Raw genomic sequence first — 27024 nt, 5'->3', positions numbered from 1 at the left:
AGACAATATTGGACAATATTGGACAATATTGGACACGGACTGCACACGTCATTATATTTTGTGCTGGTCGATATCGGCGTCTTCCTCGAAATCGAGGCTCTCTAGCGACGGCGCCGGCGCCATTTTCCGGTACTCGAGTAGCAGTGGATGCATCTTCTCCAGTGCTAATCGCATGTCGTTCGTCTCCTACATGCTCGCCTTGGGACTGCGTCCTTCCATGCGTCGTCCGTACCTTGGCGCCGCAGATGACGAGCTTGCCCGACACGAATATTAAAAACGTCAGCTTGGGCTCGACGAGCTTGAAGATGAGGCCGGGGAAGAGCTCGGGTTCGTACTAGATCGCGCGAGCTACTTATGAGACGCGCCGTCGGAGCTCAAAGGGTCGTACGGTGCAGAAGCGCGAGTGGTCGCTGAGCAAGCCCTCGAGGCGGATCGGGAAGCGCACGTCGCTCGTGCCCATCATGTTGCAGATCTTGAACATTTCAAATTTCGCTGGAAAGTTGAGTTTCTAATGCAAAGGTCGACGTCCCATGCCTGGCAGATGGAGATGGACCTGTAGCACTTTGCAGTACTTGCGCGCGGCAATGCGGCAGTTCTTCTCTGTGTTGGCGCCCGTGATGACAATCTACAACATACATGCTCAGCGTCGAACGGACGAGGTCGACAGGCATGCATGAGTACTTTGCCGGACGCAAAGATGAGCGCGGTTGTCTTTGGGTCTCGTAACCGCATGATGACTGCGGCGAACCTCTACATGCAGGCGCTGAGCGCCATTGCGTTGGCCAGGACATACCCGCGGATTGTACTCGGTGTTGCGCGCATTGAGCGCAATCGTCGTAAGGTCGAGCGGGACTTGGACGTCAATGGTCCCGACGACGTTCCTAGCACGCAGCATGAGCCTTCGCTTCGGCGTCGCATGGCGGACTTGACATGCAGCGGCAACCGCTCCTGGCTCCACTCTTCCTCGACGTCGAGCGCTCGCTCCGGCGCGACGAGGCTGAACTCCTTCGCTGCCATCCCTCGTCCTCTTGGCTTGTCTGGGTGGCCTGGCAACTCCCAAAGGCCGAGTTTAGAACCAATAAAATACACATGCTTACCTTGCTGTTTGTATACGAGGACCCACTGTTTTTTTCTCTTCCATTGAAACCCAACGGTCTCATTGGCTACGCGGTAGCCAATCCGACGCGAGATGGCGTTGGCGCCAGGCGATCTTGGTGTCGAGATGCGTTGCGTCCGGCGAGCGCCGAATCCAGCGCGCATCGACGCGGCGCGATGCCAGTATCTGGTCACGGCCGCTGTACCAGATTCACGCCAGACTAGACGACTTCGCAGTGTTGTGGTAGCGGCAGTGTAGATGCCATTCCGGTCGTGCCGTGGTGCGTACCGGTACAGTGTACCAGCCTGTGCAGGTTTTACCGTCGAGATCAGCGCTATCGTTAGAGCTTTGGAGCGCGTACGTGGCCTTTTCGTAGCGACGGGCCTCTCGCCTTGAGGCCCTTGGCACCGTCTCATCGTAGAGCTCACACTCAAGACACTAAGATGGCTCCAAGAAAAGCTTGAAATAGGCATATGTTTTTACCCACTGGAGAGTGGGAGGCGCGACGTTGAGTCGAAGAACGTGCCGATGCAGTCGAAGTGCGAGTGCCGACAACAATTCAGCAGCAACAACCAATGCACAACGACGACGACGCGGTAACAGCGATGCCAGCCCTTGGGTTTTCCTCCAACCTCGAGCAGACAGCCAACGCCTTTCTTGCTGGCGCCGCCGACGGCTCCTTAGCCACCGTAGCTATGCTACTGGACGACGTCGATGTCGATGCAGCCATGGACGACGTACGACAAGCATCCTCCGATACGTCGCCTCTACCCGTGTTGCATAGGACGGGAGCGGCGCGCTCCACCTGGCTGCTGCCGCCGGCCACGTCCAAGTCGTCGACTTCCTCGTGCCACGCATCGCCGACACGAGCCGACGGAATAAGGTTCGTAGCCGTATTGCCAGTGGCGATGTTGGTCTCTTATGCTTCGACAATTCTTATTAGAGTGGGCATACGCCTTTGGGACTCGCCGTCACGCACGGCCATCTCTACTGCGTCGATGCACTGCTTCGCCACGACGTGAACCCGCGGGCGCTGGATGGCGTACGTACTACTTCTACCCGCCTCTTTCATTTTTGCATTGCTACGTAGAGCCGGCGGTCGCCGCTGTGGTTGGCAGCCCACCATGGGCACATGGAAATTGCATCAGCACTGCTCGCTGTCGGCGTGCGCGTCGACATCATCAGCTGGGTTTGGACACTGCTGTCGATGATTTGTTGCCAACAGGACAGTATGTAGGCCAAGTGCACGCCCCTCTGTGCTATTGCACTCAGTGAGACACCGAATTTCGACCTCCTCCGCTTGCTCCTGGCGCAGCACCCGAATCCCGACACCGTTGCGGCGGTAATGTTGTACAATGTGTCTTCCTGGGTAATTAAGTCTACGTGATGGGGACTAGGGTCTCGCGACGACTGTGTCCTTTAGCCCCCATGGCGGTCCGATCGCCCAACTCTATATCGACGCCGGTCTCACATCGAGCCTCGCGGTTCTCTGCGAGTTCTTGTCGTATCGACGGCTCGACGGCGCCATGTACATTGCAGCCACCATCGACTGGGCCGTACGTTTTCTCTTAGTTTCGTATCCATGGACATAATTGTCTGGGCTAGGAGGAGCGCGATGCATTCACAAGCAAAGCAGGCCATGGCGATCGCGCGACGCTATGTCGTCATCTCGTACGTAATGTGATGTCATTGGCGCAGCTCAAGCTCGGATGCAGGCGTCGGGGGACCCGCTCATGACGGCGATCCGCCACGACATGCCGGATGCTGTCGCAGTGCTCGCGCCGCTCACGGACGTTAGCAAGGTGATAGCTATCCGATAGGACCGACTTGGCATCGTTCGTAGTGGGACTATCTCCACATAGCGGTCGACGATGCTCGCATGGTGACGTCGCTCGTGGCTGCGGGCTGCAACCCCAACCTCCTCGACACGGTGATCGTGCGCCGGGTCAGTGCAAAGTTTCATATTGGCGTGTACTACTAGCGAGGACGAAGCGCTCTGCACTGTGCTATTGTCTCGGGCGCGCTCGAGAGTGTTCGCATCTTGGCTCCCATCACAAAAGACGCTGCCCGCTACCGCCACGTAGCCCACGAACGGCAGCTTCCAAATCTTATCCGATGTTTGTACTAGAACGGGCAGTCGCTCTTGGCGCTGGCACTGGCGAGTCCTGCGCGTCATCGACAGGATATCATCGCGTACCTCGCCGAGTCGATCCTCCATGCGACGCATCTTGTACCGACGTCGGTCTTCTTCTGGCAACCGACGGCCAACACGGTGCTGGGGTCGCCCAAGACGGTTGCCTACGCTGCGTCAGAGCTTGCTTACATGCACGCGCTCTGCTTCCTCTTGGACGCGCCGTCGTGGCCTCGGCGTCTGGCTACCGCCGACATTCGAGCCGCCCAACGACGCGTCTCGATCGACGGCCAGCGCCTCCTTCGCTTCGAAGTTGAGCTGCGCCGCGCTGCCTGCCTCGTTGCTGGGCACGTGCCCAATACGGCATTTGGCGTGTACCACACCACGACGTCCCTCGCACCAACGCTGGCTCGGTTTTTGGAGCCGCTCGAGCCAAGAAGCGCGGGAAATGGTATCCGTGAGATCATCGACCCGAACTTGCACTGCATTGTGCACGGACTGACGCGCTTTGATCGCGAGCCGCATTGTGGCCGCCTTTGCGTCCCAAAGTACATTGCGAATGGAACGTCGTCACGCTTCCAGTGGCTCCCGACCACGATCGATGTCGACGCTGGCCGTGTCACGCACCGCGCGTACTTCAACAACATTCCGAGTCGGCACACGCGCCTTCTTGCAGCGCTCCACCAGCTGATTCAAGAGCTGCGGCCGCTCTGGCAGCTCTCGATGACAGCCAACGACACGGACCACATTCCGCAGATTCGCATTCCAGTGTCGGCGCCGACACCGGTTTTGCCACCGACGCTGCCACGTGACTTTTTCACGCTGCAAAGTGCCCAACTCGAGACGGCGTCGACGCTGCAGGTGGTCGTGCAAGCGCAAGCGCTCGTCGTGTCGTCGACATCGCCGACGCATCATGGTCTCTCATGGCAAGCCAACGGCTCGGGGTGCACTAGCGACGGTATCGTCGCGACCGGCCTTGTGGTCTACGCCGCCGACCACGTCAAAGCGCTTCCAAAGCTTCGATTTCGGCAATCGTTTACGCAGCGGGCGTGGGTGCCCGACCCGTCGAACCCGACCACAGAGGTATGAAACCTGCTCGCAGGCTCGAACGAGCGTTGATTTGCCACATTTAGGTCCCGTGGCACGAGCGCCACTGGTTTGGGTACCAAGAAACAGGTTTTGTGACGCTGCACGTCGGGCGACTCGTGACGATCCCGACCTGTGTCGACTACTGTCTCTCGCCGTTTGAGCTCGAAAAGTCTGCGTCCAGCGGTGCCCTACGGCTCCTTCGCGTGTACCTCGTGCAAAAAGAGGCGCGCAAGAGGCTCTTGTCGACCGAGTTTGTGCCGCCGCCGTACGAAGCGTTGCCACAACTACCGTTGCCCGAGCCCGTTGTCGACATCATTTGGGCCTTTGTTGGGATCCCGCCGCGGATCTCGACGGCCCAAGCACACGTGTGGGCAAACCAGGCGCGGGCCGAACGTCTGGGAACGCTGCAATAAATAAAAGATGGCGCGCTACATGAAACGTAACCACGTGTTTGCGATAGAAGCGCCGTAGTAAACCAATGCGGCGTGCTCTGGATCGTCCAAAAACGTTAGGGAATAATGGCTATTGTACCCTAACCCCAACCTAACCCTCCGTGAAAAATCCACGAAACACTAAAAATGGTCGACGTATGTAGTTATTGTCGGTCTCACAGCTCGGGCTTCCAAGTTGACACTGTTGATACCCAGCGTCCAAGCCATCCCGTAGTGTACTGGTAGATGCTGATTGGTTGGCGTCACGGAACCTCGCTAGAGTATCGACGCGCTGGCGACTTCACGCTTGCGAGGGTGTTGCTCGTTGGAATAAAAGAGAGAACTATAAGGCTACACAAGTCATTTTAGTATCTAGTCTCTACACGCTCAACAACTTTGCACTCACCATCGCGTTAGATGCGGCTTTTCTATGTGTTTGTAACGGTGCCGATATCGAGCGAGCTTGAAGGGACGTCATGAGCAGCACCTTGGAGCGCCAGCAGCTCGAAGAGGCGAGTCGGTCGCTGCACACTGCGATTGAGAAGAGCCAGGTGCGCGCCATTTTTAACCGTCTGCTGGCTTCGCTGCATCGAACACGTGGTTGTAGCAGCTTCAAAAGCTCGCACGGATCAGCCCCCACTACCGCGATGTAGCGATTGACGATGCCCGGCTGCACGAAGCCAGTACGCTCTGCAATGATGGCGCCATTGAGTCATAATAGGTAGGCTGCATCGTGGCCCTGGCATCCGTGAAGCGACTTCTCTCTGCCTTTGCCGCCGACCGTAAGCATCCGTGTGAATCCCAAGTGTCATCCGACTTGTCTCCTAGCTGCCAAGCGGGTGGCTGCCATGGCCGAAGTTGACGTGCTTCTCACGACCGCCGACGGCGTCTACGACGTAGCATTTTGTGTATATTCTCTAAAAAAGGAGTCTGAGCGGCATGGACTAGGACATTCGGGTGGTGCGGCCAGACGAATGCAAACGAGGGCATGGCAACGCGCTACACGAGCGGGGCGCCATCTATTTCCACGCCGCGGTACCTTGGCCGATGTTGGCTGTGTGTGCACGTGGTGTAGGACTTTACCCGCGCCGAGGAGGCGTGGACAACGTCGTGCCAGTGTTTCGAAGCTCTGGGAGATGCGTCCGCGGCCAGCGAGCTCCTCAAGAAACTCGAAAAGCTACGCCACGAGCGCGATGTCAACGCTTATGCGCAGCAGCTCGTCGAGCGCACGGTACCCCTTTGTCGACAACGGGAATCGAACCCGCGACGACGTGTAGACGGAGAACCACGAACGCGACGCGCTGCTCAAGGCCTTTGCCACGTTTGATCGGGACCACTCGGGCGAAATCGACACGGCCGAGTTTGCGGCGCTTTCGGTCGAGCTCGGAACGTTCCCCGCGCTGTCGCCGGACGAAGTCAAGGAAGCATTTGCCCAGGTACGACACTATAAGTGTCCCTAGGACAATAGTGTCCATCTATGACTGCTGATCACCGTCCAACTAGCTCGACACGTCGGCCAACCAGAAAATCTCGTTTGGCGAGTTCTGGACGTGGTGGTGCACGGACGAGGTCCAAGCATACGCTCAAAAACACAAGGCACAGCGTAAATAAGGTCACGAGTTTTACTAGATCTCGCCCAGCGTGCGGCAGAGTCGACACACCAGATCTGGAAAGGCCCGGGTGACAAAGTTGCCGAGGCAGTGCATCTGGCCGTGGTGCGTCGCCAATTCATACACGCGGCCTTGACTGAGCGCGGTCCAGACAGCGGGTGCGTGCTCACGGCTGTGTTGCTTCATGTTGCGCACCCAGCGGACAAGGTCGGGCAGCGATTCGCTGTACACTCGGTGGCTCCCAAGGGTACTGGCCGCCGCCGGTGGCACCCGCGCCTGCCATCGGTAGACACCTGGCGGAAACGCACTCAACGGCACTTGGTTTGCGACCCGTTCCATATAAGCGAGCTTGGCGTCGATCGACCAAAACCATGGGTGGGCCCGGACCTCGTTGATTCGGGGGCGAGCGCTTGGGTCGAGCGCGGTCATGGCATCGAAGAGGTCGACACACTCGGTGCTCAGCGGTGTCGGTGCCAGCGCAGCGAGTGCCTGGCCAAGGCTAAAGATGTCAGCCGCAAAGACATCAATGTCGGCGTGCTCGTGGAGCTCGGGCGGCGGGCACACAGCCGCCGGAAGCGCACTAACCGGCGCAACGTACAGCTTGGAGGAAGCCTCAGCCTCGAGAATGATGCAATCAGGTGTGATGGCGCCGTGGGCTTGGCCATGCCCGTGCAAGAAGCCGACCGCGTCGACAACCCCAAGAAACGACCGACCGTCCATCGCTGGTTGCGTGGATCTCTCGGGCGCCTCGAAGAGCAGGGCCGTGTCGGCGTCGTTCGTTGCGCCGTCGACACACCCGAGATACCGGAGAAGCGATGTCGAGCGGCCGCGGAGGCGCAGCAGTTGCTGGTGGAAGCGTCGGACGGCCGCCGCTTCGCGCGGCGAGAGCATCTGAACGAGGACATCGCCCCACTCGTCGTGGTGACCTCGCGCCAGACCAATGGCCAGCATCTCGTGCACCTGCAGCGGCGAGGCGTCTGGTGCTAGTGTCATGGTACTGTCATCGTCGTCTGCAGTCGTCTCGGTCGCCCATTGGTCCGTCGATTGGCTGACGAGCGGCGTCGATACTGCACTTGGTAGTGACGCGGTCGAGCGCGTCGAAGGCGTCACCGCGCACTCGACGAGCTGCGACAGCATCGCATTGGCCTTTGCTTCATGGCGAGCGTCGATGGCCAAGACCACTTCGTTGCGCAGACTGTCGACGGCCGCTTGGTAGAGCGCTTGAGGTGATCCAAGGCGGTCGTACATCTCGAGCAGCATCGGCGTCGACGCGTGCTGCATTGCAAATGGAAGCCAAGACGCTATGGTCGATCGGCTCGGCGATAGCAAGAGGTCGACGCCCGCCGCCCACTGCGTATGGAGGACCACGTGCCACGGCGTCCAGCCACTGCCATCGAGAGCGCCGACGTCCGCGCCTTTTTGCAGCAACAGTTGACAGGCCTCGCGCTGGCGCAGCGACACTGCAATGTGCAGCAGCGTCTCCTGCGATTGGCCATGCCGCGCCTGCACCAGATGCGGTGCCTTCTGCAGAAGATCGTTCAGCATAAGCAGCGACGCGGCGCCGCCTTCGAGCGCGAGGGCGAGGTGCGCTACCGACAAAACGACGCCGGCGTGCGCCAAGAAGTAGTCGACGATTGAGGCCTACAGGACGTAGAAGCGTCGAACTGGTTCAAACAGGACACTGTACCTGGCCGAAAAAGCACGCCGTGTCCATGGGCGTCCATCGCTGGGCGTTCACTGCTTCCATGTTTGCCTGTGGTATGGCGAAGCGAAGGAGATGAAGATGACCATGCATCGCTGCAATGTGGAGGCACGTGTCGCGGCGGTTGTTGACAGCGTCGTCGAGGTTGAGCCCGCCGGTGGTGACCAAGTACGAGAGCATGGCGATCTGGTTGGCTTCGGTTGCAATACCGACAGCGCTCATGTGACAATCGTCGCGAGCGGTCCACGGAAAGCTGTGGGCGCCGACATTGGTGACGAGCGCGTCGAGGCTCGCGACGTCACCCGCCCGGACAAGGTCCAAGTACATGGAGGAGGTCGCAGCGCGGCCCCAGCCGTCGAGGTCGCCTTCCACGACAGCGTCGTCGACCGAGATCTCGACGCCATGCTGCTCCAGCCAGGCGACGACGTCGTGGTGGCCTTGGAACGCTGCAAGGTGCAGCGCATTGTCGCCGCCGTCGTTGATCACGTGCAAGTTGAAGCCGCTGGCGTGCAGACCTTGGAGAAGAGAAAGGTGCCCGTGGAAGGCCGCAAGCAGGAGACCGTTGTTGCCATCGCGGTCGCGCAGCGCCTCGAGCGAGGCGGCGGCGGCGCCAAGCGGCAAGAGACACGGGTCGCCTTGGGCACAGCGCTTCAGAAAGTTGTCGCCGATCGTCGTCGAACCCTCGACCGATGGGCTTCTAGCGGTACAGGGTCCGCAGTTATCGACGGGGCTCTCTGTCGGCATCAAGCTCGGCCCGGGTGCCCGGCCTCGCTTCCGGCGCCGCTGCTTGGCCATGATGATTGCCAACAAAAAGGACTTGATGACGGTGGTAATAATAGTGTTACAAAAATACACACTATTTTAAGATCTTCACCGTGCGCGGGAAGCTCCCGCGTGCATCCTCCATGCAAGCGCCTAGCAAACTAAACTTCGCGACATATACGCACGAAGCGCGCATCACGTCGATCCTTATGTGGCGCCTTCTGGACGTACCTAGGATTCTCTCGTCCACAGCCCTGCGTCGTTCCGGCGTACACTATTTTAAACATTTTAAATAGTATGCTTGACGATGTCGCCGCCATTTTCAAAACGCGGCAATGTGGCACCCGTGGCAGCTCCTGAGCACACTGCGCCGCCCGGCGCGGGTGCTCGACAAGGTCACAACGACGCACCACCGCGTCCTGGACCACGTGACCGCCAAGCTCACGCACCACCCGCTGCTCTTCCCGCAAGGCTTCTTCAGCGACGGCTGGGGCGACCTGCACGTGCCGTCGCTGCTCTCGCAGCGGCTTGCGACCGACGAAAAGTTTGCCGTCGCACCGATCGTCGACCTGCAGCTCACGCCTCTGCGACGCCTACGCCGCCAGGCGCCATTGATTGTGCAAGGTTCGTTTCGCACCACGCTGCGGGACCACGCCGTCTTGCTGCCGCCGGTGTGCCACACGGCGTACTTTGAACTGATTTTGCCACCTGAGATGGCTGCAACGGCAAGCACAAGCCCACTGCACATAGACGGGAGCAAGCGACCGCTTGTCGTACTCTTGCCAGGCACGGGCGAGCACGGGTGCACGCATCGCCGGCTCAGCGTCGCGGAGCCGCTCGCCCGCGCCGGCGTCGCCACACTGGTGCTGGAAGGCGCCTTTTACGGCCGGCGCCGCCCACCCAACCAGAAAGGCTCGAAACTGCGGCAGTAGGACGCCATTTCTCTCGCTCTTGTTGATATTGTAGACGAACTAGTGTGAGTGACCTTCCGATTCTGGGCTTGACGACGATCGAAGAAGCCAAGTCGCTCTTGCACCACTTTCAGTCGCATTTTCAGTTTGAGCAGCTCGTCGTTGCCGGTACGACATACCTCGTCTCTACCAAGTCAATACATGTATCTCTATATGTCTATGGTAGGCGGCAGTATGGGCGGGCTGCACGCGGCCATGACCGCCGCCTTGTACCCTGGCGACGTGGGCGCTGCATCGTGGGTCGCACCGCCGTCAGCGATCCCGGCCTTCACGCGTGGTCTCCTTGCGCTCTCCTGCAATTGGCAGTCGCTTTCACAGCAAAAAGAGCTTGCGATGATCGACCATTTGCTCTCGGGCCACGTGTCCGACTACGCCACTGCCTACTCGGTACATCGCTTGGCCGTCTCGTAGCAGCACGTGTGCATCCGATGCATGTAGGACGAAGTCGCGCACGTCAAGCAACGATTAAGCGCCTTCTTGGCGCTGACCAACATTGAGAACTTTCCGGCACCGCGCCGGGAAGATGCCGTCGTGTTCTCACAAGCCACTGAAGACCAGTACATTGGCCGCAACGACGACCAATGGCAGCTTCTCATGCAGCGCTGGCCGCGCGCCACGTTTCGCCACGTCACAGCCGGCCATGTGAGCGGTCTCCTCTTCAACTCGGACGCGTTCGTGGCGACGATCTTGGACGTCATTACGACGCTGCAAAAACCGCGATCTCGATAAGTTAAAACGGCTCATGTTGTTCTCGGTGACTGCGATGTACGCAAACTGGCTAGCATGACAGTGCACGAAGGAGGCGCGTTAGCAGTACCGTGTCGAGCTCGTGGCGATCTTGGTCGTCCATCTCGAGCGCAAGCGCTTTGTCCTCGAGCGGCCAGTGCTTGAGGATCTGTGCGACGTAGCTATGGCACTCGGCGCGTACTAACAACCGCGTTCTGTGATCTCCGCAAAGGGCAAGTCGAGACACGTACGATCGGCGCTTGTTTCGGGCGATGTCACCGTTGCCTCGACCGCGATCGCAAAGACGCTGCAGTCAAAGCGCGTCGAGTGGATGAGCGTCTTCATGCAAAACAACCGGCGGATCGGATGCGGCTGTGCGAGGAGGCCCGCAACGATGGCTGTCGAGACGTCGCGCAACGGCTGCTTGCCAAAGATGTGGTTGAGGCTCACGACCCACGTCAGCACCGCGGTTTGCACTTGCCTTCGCGTGACGAGGAGGCGGAGAAGGAGCGGCTACACGCATCCAACGTTGCTCTTGGTGGCCAATAAGACGCATTCGGGTGTTACCACAAACTGGCGCAAAAAGAGCCCGACATCGATGGCGTCGGCGCGCCGCGGCCGACAGAGTAGCGTCTGGTGCTGCAGCGCCCGCACTTGGCTCTTGACAGCCTGGACTGTCACGCAGTGGTTGCTCAGGTCCAGCGACCGCAGCTTGCGCAGCTCCTCGAAGAAGCCGCGTTGCATGATGGCCGATGATATCTTTGCGGAAATGCAACCTGCAGATCCAAACCAGGTGGTAGCATCCGGATAAAAACCACTGCCGGAAGATCGACGTGAGCCTTTGCAATGCAGGATGCGACGCAGTCGCCGGCTATAAGGCGCACTAAGAACTGCTTCTGGGCTCTTGGTCTGGTCAGGCACGACCGAGGTCAAGGCCATAGGCATGCGAATGGCGCCGCCTGTCTCTGCTAGCCACCTCTCTGCGCCATCCAAGCAAGTGTACGCTGGCGAACATTGGGATTAGCTCTGCCACTATCACGCGCTGACCACACATTCGTTCGTCATCGAGAGACTTCTAGGCGTCGTGGAGGCACGCCCAAAACTTGGCCGGGCGCGACAGCGGCACCGTCTTGTGCAGCGCCGCTTGGTTCCGCGTGGCAAGGATCTGCATCCTGTGTTGAGATGACTGCGGGAAAATGCGTGCATGTACCTTGAGGAGCTCATCTTCGTCGAGCGTGCCGTTGCCGTTGGCGTCAAAGACGCGGAAGACCATAGCCATGATGTGCTCGGGCAAGCGGACGCCACTGACAATGTACGCAGCCTTGATAAAGTCCTCTATTACACGTTGCCATGACGCGCCGTCGTCATACCCGTGACGCTACCTTCGTTGACTTCGTCTTCCGGGCGCAGCTCGAACGCGAGCTTGATGCCTTCAAGGTGGTTCTGGATCACGCTGTGGAAGAGCACAAATTCTTGCCAGCTCACGCGCTCCTACAAATAAACAAATGGTATCAGCGGATGGTTGCATTGTATCAAGTTGATAGTACATCGCTCGCGGCCAAGAGCTGGAGGCGCGGAAGGAGGCTCGGGAGGTGCTTTGGGTCGAGACACGAGATGAGCGTGACGGCAAAGTCGTGGACAGAAATCGACTTGACGCCGTTGCGCTCGGTCGCATACAAGTCAAACTCGGCGCGCAAGAGGTGCTCCTTGAGCGACTGGATGACCGCGATAAACTCTTTGGCTGTGATCTTCTTCTTGCCATGCTTGCCGAAGAAATGCTGCAGCAGCCGGAACGACGCTTCGACTAGCGATCGTCCGTCGTGAACTTCGTTGACCATAGATAGATCGCGTTGACTACCGTGGACTTCTTTGGGCTTGGACGCGTCCGTGCGCGTGTCCTTGATGTTGTTGAGGACGCTCGAAAGCACTTCAAGGAACTCCGCCTTGTCGACCGTCCCTAGGTGAGATTCGAGCAAATCAAGATATGGACACGCAAATGCCATAACGTACCGTTGCCATCGAGGTCAAACATGTGAAAGGCCACATCAAAGTGCTCGACAGGAACTAGCGCGAATGAGATATATGGATGCACAACATGGATAGAAACGTAGTACTCTGGAGCAAATGCACGAGGAGGTGGCACTCCTCGTACGAGATGAGGCCGTTGGCGTCGCCCGTAAAGTCGCAGGCGTACGACGCTGTCGATGGCTACGGAGAACGAGGCGTGAGACGTCGCAGCGCAGCAGGTCGAAGAGACCGGCTCGGCCGTGCGGAAGCGCGGTAGCACCAACGCGTGCACAAAGTCTAGTGGGCTTGGGTTTGATCCCGTCGAAAAAAGTAAGCATGTACATACCGGTAAAAGTCATGACCTTTTGCCAGCTATTTTTCTTGTCCTTGTTGACCGCCTTGGCGAATACGTCAAAGCGCGTCTCGATGCTGTCGAAAGCCGCGAGGTCCTGCTTGTAGCGCGTCAAGCTCTCGTTCATGAGCTGCGCTTGCTTGTCGCCGTCCTCGTACTTCTGGCGCGTGTGCCAGCGCGTCTTGGACTTCTTCTTGGGCGCCTCGGTCGGCGCCTCTTCGCTAAGCGCCGTCATGGCCGTACCCGCTGTCAAGAGCGCAGCGGCCGCCATCGAGCTACGCTTTACATTGGCAATGTCGCCGGTCGCGGACGCTGTACCTTTGGAGGTAGGACGTCGGCGCGCGCGCCAGCACACGCGAAGAGAGGGCCTTGCTACGCAGCATGCATGAGGCGAAGGAAGCAGCGTACGCTGTCTACCATGTCGAGCGTAGCATCGTCGTCGTCGGGCCGATGATCGGAATTGACGAAGACTCTGGATTGCAAAATCTGCCGACAACATCGAGTCTCTGACATTCAATACCCTTGATAAAACATGCGTACTATGTGTTGTAAGAGGTTCCTATGTGTCAACCTGGGCTTGCTCTGCTTTTTCTTTGATGAACCCACTTGCTAGCGCTGCCACTTGCAACATTAAATCAACAGGTTGTCACGGTATATTAGCAGCGTGAATTGTATATGCCACCGCGCCATTCGATCGGATGGAGAGTATTGTCATTTTCGAACGTCGTGGCGCCAGCAAGCAAGCAGGAACCGTTGGCGACACCACTGCAACTAGGCGACGAACCAATAAATGAGTGTCTATGTGTCGCGCGTCGTGAGCGCAGAGAAGGCTGCGTTCTCGACCAGTATCGGATATCGGTCGTCCTTGCAGGTGGTTGTGGCTACACCCGCCACGCTAACGTGATGAAGGACAGGTGTCACTTTGTCGAGCAAGAACTACATGATCAATGGTGTTGTCGCCTTGCGGTATGCTAAGCAAGCTCGGCAGCGCGAGTTGGCGCTCGATCATCGCCGCGTCCACGACCATGCCATTCTCGCTCTGCAAGATCGCGTCAATATCGGTACGTGATTGACTATATTTTAACACAATATAGCCAACCAGATGATGCATTGCTCGGCTGAGACGTGAAAATGCATGCCTCGCCACGTGCGCCCGGGATCTCTCGCCATTTTCAAGAAAATTTTCGTTGGTGGGATTACGGCGGATTCCAGTAGGAAATGAAGCGGGGAGTCCGATGCTGTCGTTATAGTGCTCGAAATCGCTCTGCATCCTACCGAAATCGCGCGAAGCGATTTGGATATGGATAGGTCTATGATTGGTGGATAGCTCTAGCATTTCTTGGCCATCTGATTGGATACAAGGAATGCATTTAGCCCAATCCACGTCGTCTTGACGCCAGGCCGCCTGCAAGAGTGTGATCAAAGAGTCTTTGATCACATGGTTTGCATCCGGCTACGACCTCTTGCCGTGCGCGCCACGTGCGAACGAGTGGTACGCGATGGTCGATAAATCTCAACGCGCAACGAATCAAGGTGCAGTCTGCGTTGCACCAGACAGTGCCCAAGAACAAAATCACCACAACGCCTGTCAGCTTGATGACGAGTGACGCATCCAACGATGTCTGAGAGGTGGAAAACAACCGTTTAAACTCTTAACTTTTAACGGGTGAGCCGTCAGCGGAGGGTTAACATGTCTTGCGAAACCGAGGTTTGAACCACCATCTAGATATCTGCATACTAGTAGTCATTAAATGAGGTGGCGAAATTCTAGCTGCAATCGATTCAAGCGTCGGCTAGCCAAAGGTGAGAATTCCATGCATACCACCCCGACGACAAGGATCTCGCAGAGGTGGTGTCCTGGTCAAAAGAGACCATGTGATTGGTTCGTTCTAGCCAATGGCATCGCCGCATGTTGGTTAGAGTGCAATTTCGATGGTCAAGGTCGTCGACGTGGTCGTTGTCGGTGGCGGTCCCGCCGGCGTCTTTTGCGCGCAAGCGATCACCAAGCAGATGCCATCTGCGCGTGTGATCCTCTTGGAAGCGCAGAAAGAGCTTCTCAAGAAGGTGCGTCTCTCGGGCGGCGGCCGCTGCAACGTCACGCACGCCCGGCACAAGTTTGCCGACCTGCGCGACGTCGCCGCGCAGTACCCGCGGGGCGGGAAGCATCTCCTCGGCAACCTCAGTCGCTTTGGCATCGAAGAGTCGCACCAGTGGTTCGAGAAGCATGGGGTTGCGCTCAAGACCGAAGCCGACGGGCGCGTCTTCCCGACCACGGACTCGAGCGCGACGATTGTCAATGTCTTGTTGGACGCAGCCGCCGACGTCGAGATCCACCGACGCACCAAAGTCGTCTCGCTCTCGCATAATAGTGATGACGCAATCTTTACGATGGCAGCGCGGGCCAAGGCCGACGACTCGATCCTCGACCTCCACGCACGCTGCGTTGTCATTGCAACCGGCTCTTCGGTGCCGTTCTGGGAACTCCTCCAAGCGCCACCATTGCAGCTCGCTGTCGCGCCGCCCGTCCCATCCCTCTTTACCTTCAAGTCCAACGATACGCGCATCCGTGATCTCGCGGGCATCTCGGTCGACGAGACCATGATCTCGCTCCCGACGCTCAAGAAGCTGCCGCCGGTCTATGGCCCGACACTCATTACGCACTTTGGCTTGAGCGGGCCTGCGATCTTGCGTCAGAGTGCCTTTGCCGCGCTGGCGATGCACGCTGCCGACTACAAGCTGCCCTTCTGCGTCGACTGGACAGGCGGTCGCTTCTCGCCGCACGAAGCGCGGCTCTTCTTGGCCGACCAGCGCATGCGGCATCCGACGCGCAAGGTCGCGTCCACATGCCCGTTTGTGGATGACGACAACAAACCACTGTTGGCGCAGCGGCTTTGGGCCCGCTTGGCGCTCGAGGCCGATGTGACGTGGGCCAACGTCTCCAAGGAAATGGTGGCGACGATCGCAGCCAACGTCGCCGCGTGCACGATGGTGACAACGGGCAAGACGACGTTCAAAGACGAGTTTGTGACGGCCGGCGGCGTCGAGCTACGGCAGCTGACGAAAGACCTCGAGGCCAAAACGACGCCAGGTCTCTTCTTCGCCGGCGAGTGTCTGAACGTCGATGGTGTCACCGGTGGCTTCAACTTTACGAACTGCTGGAGCTCGGGACAGATTGCCGCGGACCGTATCGTAGCGAAACTACGAAGTGCGTGATTAGAGTGATGCGAGCACCAAAGCTCAATAGAGATCATTTAACAAGTAGACAATATTGTACACTTGACTATGTGCAAAAAACAACGATGGAGACAAAACTTAAAGAGTGTGGAGTACTAGATCTGCTCCTACGCGTTTTGGTATAAACGTCCAACCACTGTACGAGTGGCCGCTCCGACGCCTTGTCTTGTGGATCCCAAAAACCGAGTTTGTCAACCGTGGGAACGCGAAAATGAGGATTCGGCTCTCGCCCAGCATGATCTTGGAGCCCGCGCCGGCCTCTTCAAATATGCACTTCAACGAAGTCGACCGTTTCACAACGATTTCGCAGTGACATGCAGCGCTCGCTGCGGCTTGACGACTTGGACGTGACGCGCGTGCGAGGCCTCGATGCAACGAGCGAGCACCTGCAGACGCTCTCGGAGCTTTCGGACGTTCAGGAAAAGTACTATCGGCTCGGTGCCGAGATGCGTTTGCTCAAACAAACCCATTTCCACACAAATTCGGTCCGTGACGAACTGCACCGCGTGCGTCTCCTCTTGCAGGCGAGCCAGGCCTCCGAAGCGCAGCTCACAGAGCGTTTGGACGCTGCGAAGCAGGAGCTCGCGAGTGTCCACGCCAAAGCTCTGAAAACCGTGGTGGTAGGTATATACAATATGGCATGTAAGCTGACTCACACGTCACAAGGTCCAGTCGCCGCCGCCTCGTGACGCGTGGAGCGAGCGTGACATGGAGATGTTGGTGCTTGAGCTGGTGCAGCGCTGGCTTGCGGTGATGAGATGCGTGTCTGATGCGAGTGTAGAAGCGCGAACTTCAAGCGCGCGATGCGGAGCTGTGTGCCAAAGACGAGACCGCGCGCCATTACGAGACCTTGTACATGGACTTGCAAGCGCACTGCGAGCACCTCGACACAAATATCGCTACGCTGCGGCGTCAAGTGCGCGAGGCTGAAGTGCAAGCGCCGTCAACCGCAGCAATGGGCCAGCTCGTGCGCGACAACCAGCGGCTTGTAGCGCTCCTTGTCGATACCAAAGAGTTTGCTCACTTCAAGGTTCGCCCCTTCCACGCGTGCATACGTCATCATCCTGTGATTAGTTTTACACGTCGCTCGAGAATGCTTCGTTTGTCGCCCCCGACAGCTTTGGCCCCCCGGGGGTAGCCCCCAGCAGCGGTGCCCCCCAGAAAGACGACCTCCTTGCGTGGGGCCGGCTCGTTCACGAGCTCAGCGAGGTCTACCCGCCATCCCCCGAGTCACCCCCGATTCAGGTGGCCACTGAGGAAAAGCAGTGGGTCCCCACCAAAGTGCTCTCGATTCTCTCGACCTTTCGCACCGAGTACGCACCGTCCGTGCCACCACACGCATTTGGTACTACGTCCCCCACCCGACGTTCAATGATGTGAGCGCACGAGCGCTAGCCCGCATGGCCAAAGCGATGAATGGCGCGTGGCACAAAGCCTGCGCCGCCAAGCTCGGACAGCTCCGCGACGCATGGACGCTAGAAACGTCGGCGCTGCGGCGGCGCGTCAAGCACGCGGTGCCGTACGGTGCGTATTTTTGCAAAACACTTTCAACGCTCCTGACATGTTGATGTTACCGGGTGACTAGAGGCGGTTGTCCACGCCCGCGAGATTCACCGGCTCAAGGCCGAGCTCGCGCAGCTGTACCACGAGAAGCTGCGCGCGTCCAAGGGCGACATCAGTCGCATGAAGCCCGAGCGTCGGTGCCACTGCAGTTCACTTGCCTGAGACCGACGACGAGGCTTTTTGAAGCAAGCGGCTGTAGTCGCTTATCGAGCTCGACTTGCGCAGACTGTCGTAAATGCGAGCCGCGTTTTGCACCCACTCCTTCAACGAAAGGAGGTTGTGGCCCTTCTTCTGCGTCAGTGACGTCTTGGGGAGGTGCTGCATGAAGGTTGCAAAAGCATCATACGTCGCTAAACCACTGCCGTCGACGGCCAAGAAGCTATCAGATCGTCGTACCAGGAAACGTTGGCGCCTAGAGATAACCACATGAGCCGGTGGTTTCGTGCAGATGCGGTGATGCGTACATCGAGACGAGGCAGGGCAAAGAGAGGCAGCGACGGTGTGCTGGACGCGAAGAGAGAGCCATCGTGGGTCGTCTGCAGCCACGCAAGCGCCGAGTCGGCATGTCGCGGTGGTGTCTTGGTCTGCACGAAAATGGCCTGTGCGCAGTGCTCAGTGAGCTCGCCCGAGATACTCGGCACGCGCTGCTTGAGGACTTCGCCACATTGCAATAGCTCCGCAAGGTCTACGCCATCAGCGGTGAGGGACAGCCTGGGTATTATGTCTGAAGCGAAGGTGGTGCACCGTGGTCCATGGGCGTGTCCGAGACGACGAGTACGTAGTGGCACACGGAAAAGAGGAACACAAGCAGTTGGAGCGAAGCGACTTCGAGCTGCTGGCTACACGACTATGAGACAAAAGCCCGTGGTGCGGAAGGGTATACTCGAGCGGAAGGGCGTTGAACTTGGGCGATTCGTGCTTCCGGATCATTTCGTGGAGCATCTACCAGTACATATGGACGCTATAGGATGGAAAAGCTGTCGCAGTCGTACAGAGCTGCTCAGGAAGGGCTGGCAGTCGAGGAAGACCACATTGTCGTCCGTGATGCACATGTCGATGCCATTGGTTTGGTGCTTACCACTGAGCTTGCAGTCTAAGATTGGTCATGAGAGAGGTACTAAGTCATCGACTACCAAGGGTCTGGATCGGAAACCAAGCATTCGTTGTCGACGGGCTCTGATTTGCCAGCATCGAGAGAAGCGTCGACTTGCCGACACCCTCCAGGCCAATGCAACCCACGACCTGGTACTGCGTGAGCTCGGCCCAGCTCGCAGGTTGTGGCAGGTCGGCGCAAAACTACATTTACCGTCATGCGATCGCCGACGACAGTGCGTATGCGTGTACCTGAAGCTGTGCGTTGACGAGCTTCCAGCCGCAGCCGTTGACCGGCGCCTGTTGCTGCTCGAGCGATGCCTTGGCCGTATGGATCTGTAGCGCGGGGTCGGCTTTTGCCTTGGCGCCAGGACGCTGCGCTGGCTGTGAGAGCGGTCCTGGCGGTGAGAACGGCGACGAGTTGGGCTCGTAAAGCTTCTGGTGGCCTTGCGGATGCACTTGCTGGCGCGGCTGGTCGGGGTTGAAGAGCGTCGCGACGGCCGGCGGCGCTGCGGCGCGCAAGATCGTGGGCGTTGGCATTGGCGCAGGGCGCGGGGTCAGCGCCGGGCCGCGGCCGCCGCCTTTGGCCTTGATCCGGCCGCCAGCGTTGCCTCGGCGTGTCTTTTGCGGCGTCACTTCGCGATCCATGCTGCTGCGCTTTTTGGTACCGAAAACGACTAAGCCGCCAGAGGGTAGTCGATCCATCGACTAGTACATTATCGAATCTGTCTCAATCTCGCAGGCTGCCATTCCAAGCGAATCGATTGCCCTTGCTGCGACGTGTTCCCGCATATGTACCTTGTCATCCCACTTGTTCGCATGCGTCTGTGATGAAGGAGCGCGCAGGACCTGTACAAGTCATCATCGCCGTCTTCGTCGGCCAGGATGCTGTCCGGTTAGTCAATGGCGACGCCATCCGCTGTTTTGATTGGCCATTGACTCGACGTGTCCACCAATCAGCGTCCGTTTTAACAAGTGGAAGAACGCATTTTGAGTTTGCACTTGTCGCGACCATGTCGATGTCCAGCTTGAGCGCGTTCTTGGCCGCGTCCGGGGCGCTGGCGCCCGCGAGCTCGCCGGGCGACAGCGTCATCTCGGAGCGCAAGACGATCCTGTCGGCGTTCACGTCGCTCGACCTCCAGCTGCAGACGGACGCCAACGGCGACGTCGTTCTCAAGTCGTCGGCGCGGGACCTCCTCGCGCAGCGCAAGCACGAGAAGGCGCAGGAAGAGATGCATTTGCGCCAAGCCGCCTTGGCGAAAGAGCAAAAGCAGAACGCGCCGGTCATCGAGTCGGCGTTTTCGCAGGCCGTCGGGGCGTTTGCGACCGAGAACGACGAGTACTTTACGCCCAAGGCCACGGCCGGCGGCAAGGCGAAAGGTCGCAACCAGTCGCGCCGGGCGCGCCAACGCAGCGAAAAGGAAAAGGAAAAGAGCGAAAACTACTCGGGCAAGGTCAAGACGCGCTCGACGATGCAGGTCAAGCGCGCCGAGCGGAAAGAAAAGTACAAGCGCGTCTACTAGAGGCCTATCTAAATCGACTAATTCTATGCGTACGAGACTCCATACTGCACGCAAGAGAACCATTTCAAGCAGGTAGCAAATGCATCACATGGAGGAAGGCAATTTAGTCCGAGTCGTCGCCGGCCATGTCAAAGTCGCTGGCGGCGTCATCGTCGTCGTCTTCATTGTCCTCGGCCGACGACACGTTGTATACGACAGGCTTGACGGCGGCGCGGCCTGGTCGCGCGCGGGGTGCAACAGGCGTCATCTCGACATCGTCTTCGCTGTCACCACCATTGTCGCTCGAGTCGTCGAGCACGTTCCTTGACTTTTTAGCCGCCGGCTTGGCTGTCATGGCCTTGGGCTCGGCTGCCTTCTTGGCCGCAGGAGCTACAACACGTCAAAGTTAATGGAGGAAGATGCGGAACGAATGGACGAACCTCGGGGCTTGGCAGCAGCTTTCGGCTTTGCTGCCGCGGGCTTGGCAACAATGGTCACCTCATCGTCGCTGTCCTCCTCACTAGCCGCGGTTGCCGTCGTCGAGGCCGGCGCAGCAGCTTTCGCCGCTTCCGCTTCCTTCCGTCGCTGCAACCGCTCAAAGAGCGACAGCACTTCCCCGTCGTCGTCGCTGGACTCTTCCTTCTCCCGCTTCTTGTCCAGCAACTTGGCCTTGGGCGCCGCCGGCTTGACTGCCTTGGCCTTGACGGGCTTTTCCTCCTTCGCAGGCTTAGTGTCAGTCGCGGTAAAGCCGGCAAGCGTCGTCTGCGTCATGGCTTTGGCTTTCGACTCCGCTTTGGCCTTTGGCTCTGCTTTGGCCTTGGGCTGCGCCTTAGCCTTGGGCTCGGCCTTGGGCCTCACCTGCTTGTCCTTGGCGACGGGCTTGTCGCCAGCAGCAACAGCCGCCTTCTTTTTTGGTGGAGCCTTCGCCTTGGCCACCTTCACTTCAAAGTCCGACCCCGAGTCGTCAGCGTCCGAATCATCGGCCTTGCGCTTCGCCTTCTTTGCCGGTGCGCGCTTGATCGTGGCGCCGCCCTTCTTGGCTTGCTTGAGCGCCGCCGCTTCTTGTGCGAGGCGAGCCGTCTCGTGACCCGCAAGGCCGGCTTCGAGCGCGTCCAGATCCGCAAGCCACATAGACTCGAGCGGCGTTGCAAAGATCGTGTCGCGTTCGGCTTCCTTGGAGTAGAGGTCGTTGCGGAGATTTTCGACACGCTCCGCCGTCAAACTCCAAAGCGCCATCGAGAGCAAGTAATCATAGTCGCTACATATACCACATGAGTCACAATCCATAGCACGATCATCGTCATTGTACCCCGCCGAGACATTTCCCTGACCAGCGTCCTCCTCTTCTTCGTCATCGTCTTGGTCGGGGTTCCCCGCGGCCTTAATGACCTTCTTCTTAGGCATTGGGTCGTACTTCAAGCGCCGGAGCTCTTCGAGGAGCTCCTTCTTCTTGCGGTTGTTGACGACAAGGCTACCTTCAATGACGGCCGTGATGAAGCGGACTTTGTTGGAGAGAGCCATGATCTCGACGTCGAGCTTCTTGAGGATCGCGACCTTGCGCCGACCGTAAAAGTCGATGCGGAGCATGTAAAACTCCTCGATGATCTCGAGCGGCGACTTGTAGTGCTTGATCTGGCCCGCCGCGTCAAACATGTGCATGTTTGATGTCGCAATTGACGTCTCGAGCTTGAACTCCTTGAGAATGCCGTTCGGATCTTGCTGAAGCGCGGCCAGCGTGGCGGGCTCCATCGAGATTGTAAAGAGCACCGTCGTGTCCGTGTGGTTCTCCTTGAAGTCCTTGATCTTGTTCGTCTCGAGTTGCTTCTCTAGGATCTTCTTGTAGGACTGAGTCCAAGTCTTGACGGGCAGCTCGCTAATGACGAGAGTCGACTCGTTCACAACCTCGTAGCGACCTTGGACCAAAAAGTTGTCGCTTGTGCCCTTCTGGAGAATGGCCCCCGTGAAGCCGCGGTACCAAGGTTGCATGGACTGCATTGGCTCGGCTTGAAGGCGGCGACGGATGTTGGCAATGATGTCGGCGGGGTTGTAGTTCGGAATACTGCACGACCAGCCAGTCCCGATACCGTCGCTGCCGTTGACGAGCGCCATGGGGATAATCGGCATATACCACTCGGGCTCAATCGAGAGGCCTTCTTCTTCCAAGTAGTTGAGCACGCTGTCGTCGAGCGGGTGATAGACCAGACGCGTGAGCGTCTCCAACTTCGTGAAGACGTAACGAGCACTGGCCGCGTCCTTGCCACCCTTCAAGCGCGTACCAAACTGGCCGTTGGGCGAGAGCAAGTGGAGGTTGTTGCTCCCGACAAAGTCTTGGGCCATGTTGATGATCGTGCCGTGCAAGCTCGCTTCGCCGTGGTGGTACGCCGAATGCTCCGAGACGTACCCAGCCAACTGCGCGACCTTGATTTCTTTCTACGCAACGATTGTGGATTTGGGCTCTTGACAAAGAATGAAAGGTGCACCTTGAGGTTGCGTTTGAAGCAAGAAAAGAGAATCTTGCGCTGCGAGGGCTTGAAGCCATCGACCACCGACGGAATCGACCGGATGTTGTCGGCCATCGAGAACAGGATGAGTTCCTTGTTGACAAAGCTAGGTCAAAGTAAACGGTGTCAGGATCGACGCGACACGTTATAGGAACCGTACTCGGCGTAGCCCATATTTTGCACGTCGTAGTCGATGTGCGTCCCCGGCACAAAGGCTCGCAACCACTCCTTGCGGTCTTCAATGCGCTTCTTGGAGAACGCCATTTCGATTGCGTCGTCGTCCGCCGGGCCGTCGTACTTGAACGCGATCCGGTGCTTGTTCAGGTCTGAGAAGTACTCCTTGGCTTCCTTGGCCGTGCTCGTTCCGAGACCCTTATAGTACTTGATGTCCCAGCCACGACCATTGTTAGTGCTCTCGCGCCAATGTTCGTACTCTGGCATCGTGTAAAAGGCCTGGACACGGTTGCCCTACACGCGCTGATTGAGCGATGGACAGTGCATATAGGTACATGTACCTTGGTCGCTTTGATGATGGGTGTAATGAACTCTTGGACAAAGTCGTCAATGCCCATGAGCGATGGCCAGTAGTTGTGGATGAAGTTGATCACGAGACCCTTGATGTGGCTGCCATCGTGATCTTGATCGGCCATGATCATGAGGCGGCCGTAGCGGAGGTTCTTTGTCGACTCGTACTGCTTGTCGTAGGCGAGGCCCAAGATTTCGATGATGCTTGAGACTTCTTCGTTCTTCTTGATGACCGAGTGCGCGGCTTCACGGACGTTGAGCAATTTACCGCGGAGCGGAAAGACGCCGTAATAGTCACGTCCGACCACCGACAGACCACTCATCGCGAGCGCTTTGGCCGAGTCACCTTCCGTCAAGATCAAGGTGCACAGGTGGCCCTTGGCACCACCGGCAAAGTTGGCATCGTCGAGCTTCGTGATGCCAGTGAGGCGTTTTTTCTTGCCGCCACCGGCTGCGCGCTGGAGCTCTGCCGTCTGCTTGTACTTGGCAAACGACAGAATGCGCTCGACAAGCGACGTCTTCTCGACTACATGACGTGTCACGAGGCGTTGAAAAGACATGGCGTACCTTGCTTGAGGAACTTGTCGCTGAGCGTGAACGTCGACCCAAACGCATTGGCGCGCGTCGTCAGTGTCTCTTTGGTCTACCAAGAGATGTATATCTTATCGTCAAGAATGCAAGGGCGTGTACCTGCGAGTCGAACGCGGGGTTGTCGATGAGCGCGCTGACGTAGATGCACATGTTGTTCTTGATGAGCGCGGGCTTGACGGCCTCGCCCTTGTTTTTCTTCTTGATCGTGGCGCTGAGCTTCGTAGCGATTTGGTCGGCGATGTAGTTGACGTGCTGACCGCCCTTGGTCGTGCAAATGCCGTTGACAAAACTCACTTGCTGGAAGCCGTCGTCGCTGACGCCGACGCCCACTTGCCAGCGCTCGTCGGCTTTGTCAAAGACGACCTCGACCGGGTTATACATGCCAATGTACTGCGGGAATGTCTTGACCTCGATCTTCTCTTCGTTCAAGTACACGCTCAAGCTCTTGTCCGTGACGCCTGCAATGTCGTAGACGCGCTTCTTGAAGAGCGAGATGATGTCGTCGTCGAGGCCCGTCATTTGGAAGCGGGCAAAGTCGGGCGTGAACGTAATGCACGTAAAGTCCTTCTTGGACCACGACGTGATCGTCGGCGCGCCCTTGACGCTCATGTTGTTCTGAAACACTTGGCGGTAGCGCTTTCCATCCTCTTTGCTGGCTGTCTCGACCACAAACTCGGTCGAGAAGATGTTGGCGAGCTTGGCGCCGTACCCGTTCCGGCCGCCCGTCGTCTTCTTCTTCTTGTCGTCAAAGTTGCTGCCCGTGAGCAAGTGGCCAAAGATGAGCTCCGGGACGTAGACGTTGTGCTCCTTGTGCATGACGACGGGAATCCCCTTGCCGTTGTTCCAGACGCTGATCGCGCCCGTCTCCTGGTTGAACGTGACCTTCAACGCGTCCATCGACTTGTCCCGCTGCTTGTTGTCGCACGCGTTCACGATGATCTCGTCAAAGATCTTGTAGAGGCCCGGGCAGATCGTGATCTTCTTGTTGACCATCTTTTTCTCTTCCGAGTCGAAGACCCACATGTTCTGCGTCACAGGCTCGATGGACCCGACTGCAAGCATGCGTGAGCCATTGCGTCATGGCATCGGATCAACGTACCGTACGTGTCGGGGCGCAAGAGGATGTGCTCGAGCTGCGTCTTCTTCTGGTAGATCTGCTCGACCGTGAGGCCGCCCCGGGCCGGGGCTTCGTCCCCCGACGACGCGCCCGAGTAGTCGTCCTCGGACGAGTCGGCCTTCTTCGCCTTGGTCTTTCCCTTGGGCTTCTTCTACGCACCATGGAAGAAGATGGGCATGAGCACGGTCTCTTCCTCGGCCGCGCGGCTATCGATCGTCGTACCTCCATCTTGGTCGTCGCTTCCTCGTCCCTTGGATTCAAAATTGAAAATATGGTGCTGGGCAGAATTGGCCACCGTGATTGGTCAAAATTCAAACGGGATGACCGGTTTCAAAACCGCGCGCTTCGACGGCCCCACAAAAAGGACCGGATACGGTTGGCGCCAAATTCGATAATTTCGACCACGCGGATCCATACCGACGCATGTCGATGTATCCATATCTGGCCGCCACTTCTTTGCCCTCGCGGCCGAGCTCGAGCTGTCATCAGTAGAGCTCGTCTTGACGGCGAACGTACCGGTCCAACGCATCCACACGTCGCCGCATTGATGGCGTCGATCCGACGCACGCCGGGCCGATCAGTGATCACCGCAAGTCGCTGCTCGTCCCGCCATACTCTTGCCCAAGCCGCGAATTTATACATACTTGATGCGACGATCTCAGTCGTTAGCACTGCTGGCATTTACGATGGCTCCATCATGGGAGCACCACCAGTCAGTATGAGCAACTAACTGTGTATCACCTGCGCGATAATGACCAACTCTATCCGTCCAAGCGAATCTACCAGCATCAGGGTGCTTCCAGCCAATAAACACACAACACACGCCATCGTGCTGTGGCTGCTTCGGCGCCATCTATCCTCCACGACCGACGAGAGAGGTAAGGGTCCCATCGGTTGACTATTCAAAATGTTATTTTCGCTATCTCGATGCAACAACGGCTTCCTTGGGACCACTCGTGAACGCTTATGCTTGCTGGTACGAGTCAGTCTTGTCCAATCGGTGCTTTTGGACGATCTTGGCCCAGTCAGTGCGAACGATCCACGCCGTCAGGACGAGGATCGGAAACATCAGCACGTCCAAAGCCCAGTTGTTGCGTGGCATCAAGCCCGATGACACGCTACCAAGAAGACGCAACATGACGTCGCCGCAATACATGTTGTACACGCCGTTCTGAAGGTCCCGCAAGATCGACGTGGCCACAGCCTCGGGCGTGTGCAGCGTGTCGTTGGCTTCAATGGTCTTGCACTCGGCGGGCTTGGTTACGTTTTCGATCGCGTACCCGGGCGTGTCCATCTGGCCAGGGTACGCAATGTGCACCGAGACGCCCGACCCCACGAGTTCGCTGTGAAGACACTCAGCGAGGCCGCGGACGGCGTACTTGCTCGGTGAATAGGCGGCATATCCCACGTAGCTCGCGAGGGCCGCGCCGCTGGCAATGAAGACGATCGACCCGCGCTGGCGCGCCCGCATACCAGGCAACGCAGCGTACACCGTGTTGAGCGTGCCAAAGTAGTTGAGGTCCAGCGCGTGCTTGTGCTCGTCGAGCGAGACGTCGTGGAGCTTGGCCGTCACGGCCTTGCCAGCGACCGTAAAGAGAATCGCGATGGGACCCAAGTGGGTCTCGGCGTCGTGGATGGCCGCTTGGATCGACACTGCGTCGCGCATGTCGGCGACGATGCTGTGGATGGCGCCGTGCTCGGGCGTCGCGCTGGCCTGCGCTTCTTGCACGGCGTCTTGGAGCTCATCGCTGAATGGCGCAATGATGGTGACGTTGGCACCGGCGGCGACGAGCTGGAGCGCGAGTGCGCGGCCGAGGCCGAGGCTGCCACCGGCGACAAAGGCGTGTTTGTTCTTGAAGGTGGGGTAGAGCTTCTTAGAGGCCGGACGCAGATAGAGCACGAGAGCAGCGACGACGTAGGCTGCGAAAGGGCCGGCAAAGACGAGGAAGAGAACGACAAAGAGTGTTTCGGACATGGCAAATACTGAACTGAAAACTCATTTGCAGTCTTGGAGGATGGTAA

At 58.3% G+C, this 27024-nt stretch overlaps 13 protein-coding genes across 15 annotated transcripts; 6 read left to right on the top strand and 7 right to left on the bottom strand.

Moving 5' to 3' along the window:
- Positions 1-10: 10 nt before the first annotated feature.
- Positions 11-1066, bottom strand: SDRG_03004 (transcription initiation factor TFIID TATA-box-binding protein). Its single transcript, XM_008608620.1, has 7 exons — positions 926-1066; positions 794-881; positions 682-750; positions 554-625; positions 389-508; positions 233-334; positions 11-186 (listed from the first exon to the last, which is right to left on the bottom strand). The coding sequence occupies exons 1-7, from the start codon at positions 1015-1017 to the stop codon at positions 52-54; spliced, it is 678 nt and encodes a 225-aa protein (XP_008606842.1). The 5' UTR covers positions 1018-1066; the 3' UTR covers positions 11-51.
- A 553-nt stretch (positions 1067-1619) lies between these two features.
- SDRG_03003 lies at positions 1620-4903 on the top strand. 2 transcript variants are annotated; one of them, XM_008608619.1, is made up of 13 exons: positions 1620-1692; positions 1738-1833; positions 1881-1979; positions 2040-2138; positions 2187-2285; positions 2334-2438; positions 2494-2652; positions 2702-2767; positions 2812-2898; positions 2940-3026; positions 3078-3176; positions 3225-4310; positions 4361-4903. In XM_008608619.1, the coding sequence occupies exons 1-13, from the start codon at positions 1672-1674 to the stop codon at positions 4727-4729; spliced, it is 2472 nt and encodes an 823-aa protein (XP_008606841.1). In that variant the 5' UTR covers positions 1620-1671; the 3' UTR covers positions 4730-4903. The 2 variants fall into 2 exon arrangements, with proteins under 2 accessions (XP_008606841.1, XP_008606840.1); XM_008608618.1 differs by having other exon boundaries at positions 1620-1833.
- A 320-nt stretch (positions 4904-5223) lies between these two features.
- Positions 5224-6358, top strand: SDRG_03002 (hypothetical protein; the record flags this gene model as incomplete). Its single annotated transcript, XM_008608617.1, has 8 exons — positions 5224-5298; positions 5355-5430; positions 5473-5529; positions 5576-5643; positions 5696-5782; positions 5823-5978; positions 6025-6183; positions 6251-6358. 8 exons carry the CDS (start codon positions 5224-5226, stop codon positions 6356-6358), a joined length of 786 nt encoding a protein of 261 aa, XP_008606839.1.
- SDRG_03001 (hypothetical protein) lies at positions 6338-8865 on the bottom strand. Its single transcript, XM_008608616.1, has 2 exons — positions 8045-8865; positions 6338-7998 (listed from the first exon to the last, which is right to left on the bottom strand). The coding sequence occupies exons 1-2, from the start codon at positions 8852-8854 to the stop codon at positions 6373-6375; spliced, it is 2436 nt and encodes an 811-aa protein (XP_008606838.1). The 5' UTR covers positions 8855-8865; the 3' UTR covers positions 6338-6372.
- A 286-nt stretch (positions 8866-9151) lies between these two features.
- On the top strand, positions 9152-10788 carry SDRG_03000 (the record flags this gene model as incomplete). 2 transcript variants are annotated; one of them, XM_008608614.1, is made up of 4 exons in its annotated part: positions 9152-9749; positions 9788-9900; positions 9959-10179; positions 10231-10788. In XM_008608614.1, exons 1-4 carry the CDS (start codon positions 9157-9159, stop codon positions 10519-10521), a joined length of 1218 nt encoding a protein of 405 aa, XP_008606836.1. In that variant the 5' UTR covers positions 9152-9156. The 2 variants fall into 2 exon arrangements, with proteins under 2 accessions (XP_008606836.1, XP_008606837.1); XM_008608615.1 differs by having other exon boundaries at positions 9157-9749; positions 9797-9900; positions 10231-10521.
- SDRG_02999 (hypothetical protein) lies at positions 10444-11325 on the bottom strand. Its single transcript, XM_008608613.1, has 3 exons — positions 11086-11325; positions 10770-11031; positions 10444-10719 (listed from the first exon to the last, which is right to left on the bottom strand). The coding sequence occupies exons 1-3, from the start codon at positions 11260-11262 to the stop codon at positions 10571-10573; spliced, it is 588 nt and encodes a 195-aa protein (XP_008606835.1). The 5' UTR covers positions 11263-11325; the 3' UTR covers positions 10444-10570.
- Positions 11326-11509: 184 nt separating this feature from the next.
- SDRG_02998 (hypothetical protein) lies at positions 11510-13363 on the bottom strand. Its single transcript, XM_008608612.1, has 11 exons — positions 13295-13363; positions 13196-13249; positions 12872-13152; positions 12776-12822; positions 12633-12726; positions 12529-12582; positions 12377-12475; positions 12066-12322; positions 11901-12009; positions 11729-11853; positions 11510-11683 (listed from the first exon to the last, which is right to left on the bottom strand). Exons 1-11 carry the CDS (start codon positions 13309-13311, stop codon positions 11594-11596), a joined length of 1227 nt encoding a protein of 408 aa, XP_008606834.1. The 5' UTR covers positions 13312-13363; the 3' UTR covers positions 11510-11593.
- Positions 13364-14805: 1442 nt separating this feature from the next.
- On the top strand, positions 14806-16167 carry SDRG_02997 (hypothetical protein). The gene has a single exon (XM_008608611.1). The coding sequence runs from the start codon at positions 14810-14812 to the stop codon at positions 16088-16090; it is 1281 nt and encodes a 426-aa protein (XP_008606833.1). The 5' UTR covers positions 14806-14809; the 3' UTR covers positions 16091-16167.
- Positions 16168-16425: 258 nt separating this feature from the next.
- On the top strand, positions 16426-17836 carry SDRG_02996 (hypothetical protein; the record flags this gene model as incomplete). Its single annotated transcript, XM_008608610.1, has 6 exons — positions 16426-16731; positions 16778-16843; positions 16893-17141; positions 17186-17456; positions 17507-17635; positions 17697-17836. 6 exons carry the CDS (start codon positions 16426-16428, stop codon positions 17834-17836), a joined length of 1161 nt encoding a protein of 386 aa, XP_008606832.1.
- Positions 17658-19449, bottom strand: SDRG_02995 (hypothetical protein). The gene is made up of 8 exons (XM_008608609.1): positions 19019-19449; positions 18808-18970; positions 18667-18767; positions 18558-18616; positions 18419-18513; positions 18139-18359; positions 18071-18086; positions 17658-18024 (listed from the first exon to the last, which is right to left on the bottom strand). The coding sequence occupies exons 1-8, from the start codon at positions 19412-19414 to the stop codon at positions 17825-17827; spliced, it is 1251 nt and encodes a 416-aa protein (XP_008606831.1). The 5' UTR covers positions 19415-19449; the 3' UTR covers positions 17658-17824.
- A 301-nt stretch (positions 19450-19750) lies between these two features.
- SDRG_02994 (hypothetical protein) lies at positions 19751-20333 on the top strand. The gene has a single exon (XM_008608608.1). It carries the CDS (start codon positions 19780-19782, stop codon positions 20287-20289), a length of 510 nt encoding a protein of 169 aa, XP_008606830.1. The 5' UTR covers positions 19751-19779; the 3' UTR covers positions 20290-20333.
- SDRG_02993 (DNA topoisomerase II) lies at positions 20266-25253 on the bottom strand. Its single transcript, XM_008608607.1, has 10 exons — positions 25225-25253; positions 24985-25153; positions 23985-24937; positions 23862-23937; positions 23285-23820; positions 22930-23237; positions 22749-22875; positions 21578-22698; positions 20709-21526; positions 20266-20658 (listed from the first exon to the last, which is right to left on the bottom strand). Exons 1-10 carry the CDS (start codon positions 25228-25230, stop codon positions 20393-20395), a joined length of 4380 nt encoding a protein of 1459 aa, XP_008606829.1. The 5' UTR covers positions 25231-25253; the 3' UTR covers positions 20266-20392.
- Positions 25254-25888: 635 nt separating this feature from the next.
- On the bottom strand, positions 25889-26977 carry SDRG_02992 (hypothetical protein; the record flags this gene model as incomplete). The annotated part of the gene is made up of 1 exon (XM_008608606.1): positions 25889-26977. One exon carries the CDS (start codon positions 26975-26977, stop codon positions 25967-25969), a length of 1011 nt encoding a protein of 336 aa, XP_008606828.1. The 3' UTR covers positions 25889-25966.
- Positions 26978-27024: the final 47 nt, after the last annotated feature.

This window comes from Saprolegnia diclina (genome assembly GCF_000281045.1).
Source record: "Saprolegnia diclina VS20 unplaced genomic scaffold supercont1.7, whole genome shotgun sequence".
NCBI lineage: Eukaryota > Oomycota > Saprolegniomycetes > Saprolegniales > Saprolegniaceae > Saprolegnia > Saprolegnia diclina.
Note: the sequence above shows the minus strand (reverse complement) of the source record. Positions and strands in the feature narration are given on the sequence as shown.